The 9329-nt window shown below is 47.8% G+C and overlaps 1 protein-coding gene across 1 annotated transcript; it reads right to left on the bottom strand.

Moving 5' to 3' along the window:
* Window positions 1–1520: 1520 nt before the first annotated feature.
* Window positions 1521–4152, bottom strand: LOC133908774 (gibberellin 2-beta-dioxygenase 3). Its single transcript, XM_062350929.1, has 3 exons — window positions 3422–4152; window positions 2944–3292; window positions 1521–2362 (listed from the first exon to the last, which is right to left on the bottom strand). The coding sequence occupies exons 1-3, from the start codon at window positions 3814–3816 to the stop codon at window positions 2123–2125; spliced, it is 984 nt and encodes a 327-aa protein (XP_062206913.1). The 5' UTR covers window positions 3817–4152; the 3' UTR covers window positions 1521–2122.
* Between the last annotated feature and the right edge of the window lie 5177 nt (window positions 4153–9329).

Genomic DNA, 9329 nt, shown 5'->3' with positions numbered 1-9329 from the left:
GTTATCTGAAAATGTTGCTCGGCTCTTTACTGGAAAGGGGATTTTCAACAGTAGCTCATCGATCGTGGACATAAGAAGACCAGCATGTCACAGCCCCCCTCCCCCGGCGGCTCGGCAGCACTCGTAGTCCTAGCCAGTGGTAGCGGCAATAAGTCCCCGTGGCCCCTCCGAATCCAGAAACTCCTCAGTCCCCGGCCGGCCGAGATCTAGCTCGAGCGACGCGCGGATCACGCGATACAGCAGTAAGCAGTGGCCAGCGACGCCTGCCCACTTCTCCGGTCTGTAGCTAGGATGCTTGTTCATGGCTGCTGCACTGCACACGAACGTAGTAAAACGAATGTGGATCCTGGTCCGCGTGCGAGTTGAAAACGGCTTAGAGCTAGCGGTGTGATGGAGATTCTTTATAGAAAGGTCTTCGTGAGATCTTGATTCACGCCGTTCGTTCTGATCCAACAGTCTGATTAAATACATGTGAGAGAAGTGGAGGACACGTGTTATATGAAGATGTGAGTCTTTCTGTGAAATCCGATCTCATATAATTTTCTTCCATGCCGCATGGGTCCTATATGTATATAGGTTGAGGAAAAGTAAAGTGAGTAATGTTATATTTATTAAAATTAAAATTGTTTTTTTATTTGTTTAGATATGGTAAGTTGAGTTTTTTAGTTGATCAAATATAATGTCGTATAAGTGAATGTAAGAATTAAGATTGATTTAGCATATGTATTCAAATAGTTTTAAGTTATTGACAAATGTGTCCGTATAAATGAGCAGATATAAACTAGATCATGAAAGAACCATTACATCTATCGGATCATATTAGAACACTATATAGACTTTAAGGTATATACATATAAACAAACAATTTTTTTATATAAGATTATACATATCTGCCCCATCAGGTTGTTCTTGTGCGGGAAACCAGTGATATACCCTGGAGGGAGCTTTGACCACGGCACGGAGCCAGTGGCAGCAGTTTGCCGAGCCGGGCTGGCAGTCGTGCCGCCACATGCGTGCGCCCGGTCGCCGCAGTTCCGATTGGCCACGACCGGGCGCTGTGGTCAGGCACTGGCACGTACGCTCGAGCGATTAATTCGGAGTGCGTCGCTGTCCGGGTCCAGATTCGAGGCGGTCCCGCGCGCGATGTTTCCGCACCTCCGCGCCCCCAGCCCCCACCTTTTATTGTCCGCCGAGGAGGAGGATGCTGAGCCGTACGACTGGTAATAAAACAGCCAGTTCGTCTTGCTCCACACTTTGCAAAGGGAAAGCATCAGAGAGAAGAGCGGCTTAGAGTGGGAAGCTTCTTGGGAATATTGAATAATGGATGGCGACTGGTAATGTGCTGTACTGCGTACATACTCGTCCTATTCTCGTGCTTCCAATGCTGACAGTACAGCCGGTATTGTAGTCCAACGAATACATACTCCAGAATATTACAGGGAGTACAACTCTGTTCTCGAGCGCATTTGCGTGCAGTCAGTGCGTGCCAACGAATTAAAGAGTTGGATCAAGAGAAGCAATTCAAAGAAGGGAGCCGGCCAAGCCTTTTAAAGGTGCCCATTGAATTCCAACAGTGATCTCTAGCTTCAGCGCATTCAAACCGCAAAAAGGTGCGCAAGGAAATGCATTGACTGAAAGCGAGAGAGTCGTACAGCATTTGCAGGTTAAACAAGAGGCAAACAGAAGTTCCACATACGCACACACTGCAGCCACTACACCACAATACACTTTACACACTGTTCAGAAGCAGGATGGAAGCAGAAGAAAAGAAGAATCGAACAAGCTAACGACGAAAGGATCCCTTTGCTGTGCTACATCTGGTTAACGCTAACTATCGGCGGTCGTTCATTCCCAAATAGGCAAGGAGCCCCCACCAAACAGACAGATCGATCGTTAGCAACTTACGGAAACCCTGCACACCACCACAAAAGATCTAGCTAGACTCCCTAGCTGTACACATCTTCATTGCATCTTTATCTTCCTCTTCTCCGTCATTTCTTACGAGTAACTTCCTCTCCTCCGGTTCATCTTCACGGTGCGATCTACTAGCATATACTCGCTGCCTGGCTGTGCCTGGCTGTCTTGTAAAGTTGGTGCTTGACCGGCCCGCCCCGCTCTGCTGCTACTTCTCAAACTGGGCCAGCCTGTTGTCGCCGAGCCTTGATTTGTACGCAGCCTTCTTGTACTCGCTCCATGTGAACTCCTTGTACAGGCTCTGCTCGCCCTCCCCCAGCAGCTGCGGCAGCGGTGCAATCCTCTGCCCCAGCGGCGGCCCTCCGAAGTAGATGAAGGAAACCCTAGACTTGAGGCTGTTGGCCACCACCCTGTGCTTCACGCTCCTGAACCTCCCGTTGGTCAGCACCTGCATGTACACAGCCAGCATGTATGAGTACCATCAGCACACATGCAAATGAATCTGTTTTATCTTTTTGTGACATCAAGATAGTATTAACGAAATGCAGTGATTGTGTGTGTGTGCCTGGCTGCCTGCAATACTGCCACTAGTCTGACAGTGTGCACGTTGACGGGCCATCAGATGCCATGCAGTAGCCAGCACGACAAGCTCATGCCTAAGAAATGGTATCTTATGTGCTTGTGTGTCATGTGCTGAATCTGTGTATGTTGTGTGGCGCCGGTTCAGTCATGAGAGTCGTAGTGATATCTACGAAACCCCCGCTCCTTCCGTGCCGATTGTATTAGTCGTGTCACGTATCAGCACAAGTTCAGGTGATGACGTGGCGAGCAAGTGGTTCACTTATTTTAATACTGATGTGAGCTGGTCGCTCTGAATTGACAGGCCGGCATCTGCGTGTGGTCTTTCAGTTGACTTATTCTCAGAGTGTGCACTACTGTAGGAAAAGAATATGCAAAGAGGAAAAAAGAGTACGCTGCCCAAAAGGCGAGCGCCACAATAAAACCGGCGGCGCGTGTCTGAGTGCACACCTGCAACGAGTCGCCAACGTTGACGAAGAAGGCGTCGCGGTCGGAGGGCACGGACACCCACTGGCCGCCGTCGCGGAGCGCGATCTGCAGGCCGGACGTGCCGTTGGAGCGGAGCACGGAGATGAGTTGCGGGTCCGTGTGCTCGCCGAAGCCGGTGGCGCAGCAGCCGAGGCCCTGCAGCGCGGGGCACGGTGGGTAGTGGTTCACACGGAACACCTGGTCGCTCCCTGCCCCCGTCACCATCGCACTCAGCGCGTCCGAGGGCGCAATGCCCAGCCCCTCCGCCATCGCCTCCAGCACCCGCACCGCTACCTTCCGCACCGCCGTGATGTACTCGTTCAGCGCGCCCCTGCAACGACACCAGCATCACACGGTCGCTCCGTATCTCCCTCAAAGACTCAAGAACTCGGTGGCCGTACATAACTGCACCGACTATTCCGGCACGTCCGAGATGATTGATCGACTCGTTTGCACTCACCGGAACGCGACGGTCGAGGGGACGGGGAAGGCGTCGGAGAGCGACGCGGAGTCGACGGCGAGGAGGAGGTACTCGAGCCACCCCATGTCGCCATTGAGCCCGATCCGCTTGCTGCCGTAGCCGAACGGGTAGGCCGGGCCGGTGCGGTCCTTGTCGGCCTGCGCCTGCGCGAAGAACCTGACAGCCTCGGACTCGGCCCTGTCCATGGTGGCCACGGGCACGCCGTGGTTGACGACCTTAAAGAACCCGAAGCGCTCGCAGGCGTCAACGGTGGCCCGCGCGGCGCCGGGGCCGGATAGGTCGACGACCGGCACGCCGGAGAAGTAGTCCCCGGGGCCCGGGGACCGCAGGAACGGGATCTGGTCGACGACAGGCGGGTTGGCGAGCACCACCATGGCTGTCGATCTCTGTAGGGCACGCGAGTGAGCGGAGAGCAGAGGTCCTGGCTAGCTAGAAACAGGGCAAGCAAGCGGAAAACAGAGGAGAGTCGAGGTGGTGTGCGTTTGTACTGCGACTGCTGCAGCAAGTGCCAAGTGCATGTGGGGGAAAACTGGGAGAGCTCGTGAGGGCGTATATATAGATGAGCGGCGGGGCCCAGCTGACAGGATGCATCAAGGGTGGATCGGATAGGCTGCACCTGCACGTCTCGCTTTGGGTGCATGGTGGCGATGGAGCCAAGCCGGTCGGGGCGGGGTCGCGACGTGTCCTGATGCGATCCATGTTCCGGTGGCAGGCCGGCCGGTGCATGGCTTATAGAGAGACGCAATTGAGGCGAGTGCGCATTAGCCAATGGCAGTATCGGAGTATCCCACGGCGACCCCGGGCCTCCCCCGTTAATCGCCGGGACCGCCGGCCACTGATCAGAGCAGACCAGACCGGATCAGATCAGATCAGATCAGAGCGCGTACGTGTAACAAACAAATAAGGATCGATGTTTGGTTAAGATGAGATGAACCTGCCCTCGATCCCGTGTTCCTTCGGGGCGGGTCGGTGAGTCGGCTCAATAACTGACATGCCTGGGTTGGAATGGCACCGGCCGTGAATCTCGTCGGGCTTTTCTCCACAGCCCGTTCCCTTGTATTCCTAGTTTATTCTTGCCGCGAGATCAGAGATCGGCGCTGAAGCGAGCCCCGGGAAGTAGGCGGCTGCTTTTTTAGACAAAGAAAGTAGAACTTATTGTTTCTATATCAACATAACGTCCAGACAAAATATAGTTCTAAACACTCTAACCAACTAAGTTATACTTATTTCATATTAGACGTTTTATCTAAAAAAGACAGTTATGTAGTGGCACGATCCGTGTTAAGACCTTACAATCCATACTTGACACCATACTTGCTTTGTTAGTTCACACTCCACACCACACCACACCAGTAGTGACAGGCATACTAGGAGATAAGAGTGTACGTATGTACATCTATTTTTAGTGGTTTTTTTATACCTAGTATTCGATAGGTAAATTATCCAATAAACGATAGTCCACGTCGTCAATGCATCACGATCAGACGTAGTAGACATATGTAAATTGTTCTTGTTTTCTAGATGAAGTAGATATTCTTATTCTATCTATCCTTTATGCTTGCTCAGGATCACACTTAATATTCCATATTGTACATGCAGTTTATTCTGATATTTGAATTGGTCCACTATTTGTTGTTGATTTAGTCTCTGCACCTATCAAAATACAAGCGTTCGTGGTTGTGCAAATCTTGAGGTACTACTAAATTCTGATGCAAAGAATGTAGAAGGATATTATGAAAAAGATTGCTATAAAATGGATTGATGTTATCAACCAAAGTTATCTTGCATTTCAATTGTTATTGTCATCTAACCAATTAATGTGGAGTAGAAGTTTCTCTTCTCAAGTTGGTACAAATTTCGATAACAAGGAGGATAAGGTAGGTGACGGGTTTGTTGATAGTTTATTTTAGAGTTGATAAAACTAATGTAAAATTGACATCTAAAAATAGTTCTAAGGAGAACGCCGTTAACGAATCCTGACGCAGTGCACACCAGAACGCACCCCATGACACCGTCCATGTTCTCTAGGCCAGGCATGCATTGTTTGGCACTCTTAGCAGATAAGCATTGCTCATTGTAAGCATGCACCACACTACCCCAGTAGACAGATGACGAACGATGGTAAACCCATGGGCAAGAGATAAGGTCGTCAGAGCTGGTAGAGAAGAGTAAAAATCAATTGGCATTCACAGATAGACTCGACCCGACCCGAGCATCGATAGGCTCGCCTCGCACCTCGTAGTTTAAGCTCTGAGCTCGCCTAGGCTAGGGCGGCATTGGGAACTGGGAAGCAATGCTGACTCTGCCGATGCGGAGTGCAACCAACCAATAAAAGGTGACTCGAATGCTCGATGGACCGTCCAATCACGAGGTCACCCCCACGGCCATGCAGGCTCTCGTGAGCTCGCCCGCGCCGTCTCGCGTATTCCGCTGATCCGATCGGCACATAGAAACAGCAGACGAGCAGCGCGCCTGACATCGTGTCACGCATACTAGTAATAATAATAGTACAAGTAGCACAGTGGCAGTAGGTAATCTAGGCCTTGCGCAATGGTGGTTCGCCAGTTGGGCCAATGGGCGCTTCGATCTCATAAACAAGTCCATCCTAGTCAAAGGTTTTCTCCTGCTTTCAAACACCTTTCGAATAAAAATCTCCGTACCGCGGTACCCGAGTACAAGGCACGCATAAGCAAGTTCGCATTTGCTACTGCAGCTACCGTCCCAATTATTGTATTGCACACCTGCAAGAAATGCATGTCTGGGCACACATGCGCAGGCAGACATTCTGATCCCGGAACTGCCTGCCTCTGAGATTCCAATGGCACAGAGGCTGACCGGTCATTGACCGTGACCCAAGAAACCGTAGGAGAGAATTGGATCGAAACCCCGTGAGGCTGTGATAGATATACTTCTTCTCAAGTGGAGTTGTTGGAGCCTGTACGATCGCATGTGTTCATCCGATTAATCAAACGATCTAAATTCCTACACTTCTTTGCGACTTGGCTATGCCTTGGACGACGGGTAGAGATTGCAAGTTGCAATTTGCAGTTTGCATGCTGCATCGCTTCGGGATCTCAGAAAACAATGCTTATCCTGCTGCTGCAGCAGCAGCACAGCAGAGTGTATGCAATCGTGGTGTGTATGCTGCAGTCGGGAAGCGGTCTCTTCTGTTTGTTTATTGTGTTCGAGACTGTAAAGTGAGACGCAGTACTAGCTACTACTGTACCTACTAGTACCACAAAAAGGAATCCAGCATGCTGGCACTGTACTACGTGTCCGTGAAGACAGTTCGACATGGAATGTTGGTTCTTTGGTCAAACGCGCGACCAGCACTTTTCTCGATTGAGGTGACGCTAAGCTCAAACTATAAATATACACCCTGCCCGATGCTTCCTCGAAGGTGCGCCGCAGTGCAGCGCGGTGCAGCATGCACTCACACGTTGTCATCCACGAGACGAGAGACACCGACTTGGCGTGCCGCGTTCCTTTCAAAGTACTACTGCTCCACTATGGAACTATGGAGTGTTTTACAAGTGCTAGCATATCTATACATACTAACATGATCGCTAGCGATAAAAACGGAACGGTAAAATTTTGATCCGATTGATATCGTTTTTGGGTTTTTTCTGATTATTTTTTATTTCTCTAGAATTTATATAAAGCAGAATCGATTCCGAACCGCCGAATATGTAAACAAAATAAAAAATAATCTAGCTGATTTTCTATCCCATTTTTAAAATACCATATTTTATCGAAAATTTCCGAGTAAACTCCAAATAATTTTCTTTTTGTCAAACTCAAAATATTTTAATTTTTATAGGCCTTGAGTCCAAACCAGACAAGAGGCTTAAAATAGTAAGATGGTTAGTTTCATCCTAGTCATTTAAAAAAAAATTATATATAAAAGATGAGTTCTTTGTAATTTTTATGTTATAGTATATTTTGTGGTACTTATGAAATAGTTTTACATTGTGGTATCAATATATTAAGTGAATTATAAATTATCTAATGTAAATATATTGTATCTTATATGGTCGAGTTAAGATTTATTCGAATACTCAAGTTAAGACTTGTATCGTTGTTTGGATGAGTTATAAGTTATATTGTTATATGGTCGAGTTAAGACTTAAATATATCTCGACGATTGTCTGAACATTTGTCATTTAAGTTATATTCTACGGGACGGTGTTTTCAATTTAAACTATCGATTTTCGATCATAATTGATATGTTTCTGTTCCGATAACTTTGTTTTCGAAGTTTTCGATATCTTCAATATCATAATCGTTTCTAACATCATCGTTTCCAATTTCAATTTTAAGAACAAATATAAAAGTAAAAATGATTTAAAACATTTTTAGATCATTTCTGACAGATTTAGTCCTAATGATCACGTTGGCTTCCAAAACCCTGAAAGTGCCCTCCCGTCCATGGCGTGCATGGCCATATACCCAACGTGAGAATCTCTCTCAAGAAAGCCGTACGCACCACTGCACTACCATATCGCCAGCTAGCTAGTTCCCTCACGCCCACGCATGCAACTGGCACTCGGCGGAATGGACGGCTACAGCAAGTAATCCCGGAGTCTAAGGCTAGCTTTTGGAGATTAAAATCTTGTTGTGGGAGATTTTTTTCTCTTCAGGGTTTTAACGGATTCTTTTTATGATTTTTTTCACGATGAGATTCTCAAGATTATTCACTCTAGGATGAGATTCTTTCTTATTTTTTTTCACAATTTTGTTAGAAAGAAATCTGTTAGAGATGAAAAAAATAAAGAAAATAAGAACGAGAAAAGAAATCGAGAAGGAAATAAAATAAAAGAAAATATGGTTGGAATGGTCTAAAGGTGATGCATGAACCGAGCACGCACGGCGCCCGTACGCCTGCACGTCCATATCATCTAAGAGAGCTAGCATGCATTGCGATGTGGGCCTTGACAGACATTTCATCAACAAAAAAAAGAAAGAAGAATGGATTGACCAGTTTATTTACGAGATCGATGTCTAATCCCGAATATGGTCGACATAAATAATTTGATCTTAGTGGGCAATTCTAGACATCTCGATTGGGTGGAAGGGACAAATCTTCTACAAAACGAAGAAGCGAAAGCTTTTGCGTGTTGTCGAAAAAGAAGTGGTACGGCTCTAATTATCCAGGTTAGTTTTTGACTGCGAGTTGAGTTGGGTCTGTAGTGCTAATCTGGTTCCTAGATAAAGTCACATGTGAGATAAGAATATTTTATTACAATAAGAATTGTCTTCATTTGGAAAACTTTGCTCATAGTTTGGCAATATCTCTTCAGTGATTTTCGCAGTCTGCCGCGAGCGTAGTCGGTCTGTGCGTTGGACTCCACTGATGCGCGCTGCGTCGTCCGTTTCTCTTCTGGCGCAACCTTTTCCGGTTTTCCGAGCACGCAACGATGTAATGCTGCGGTCTCATCTCAGGCTCTGGTCACTTTCCCGGCTCTACAGTGCAGAGAGGCGATTTTTCAAGAGATTTTCCAAGCTAAATCGGTTCCTCTCCTTCCGTTTTGGCTCACCGGTGGCATGGAATAGGGTGAGGATCCCCTTCTAGCATCAGTTTAGGTAGGTTTAGTACAGTAGTTTCTTAGTTTTAGGTAGATTTAGGTGCTGAGTTTTGTCCAAAGCGGTGTTACGTGTGCAGTGTGCCTGAGCTCGGCTTTGTGTCATCCTCATGTGAGGGGTGCTGTTTCGGAATGAGCATCTTCGTGCTGGGCACGCTCCTGGCCTTCCGGTTCGGCGATGTGACTGAGTGCATTTAAGGCTGGAAATATAGTTCGAGGCTCGTGAGCCAGCTTATGCTCGAAAAGGCTCGGCTCGGCTCGGAAGCGAAATGAGCCGAGCTCGAGCCGCCTCTTTAGCTCAGCTG

This window comes from Phragmites australis, chromosome 2, assembly GCF_958298935.1.
Source record: "Phragmites australis chromosome 2, lpPhrAust1.1, whole genome shotgun sequence".
Lineage (NCBI taxonomy): Eukaryota > Viridiplantae > Streptophyta > Magnoliopsida > Poales > Poaceae > Phragmites > Phragmites australis.
The sequence above is the reverse complement of the archived record's forward strand: the minus strand, read 5'-3'. Positions and strand labels throughout refer to the sequence as shown.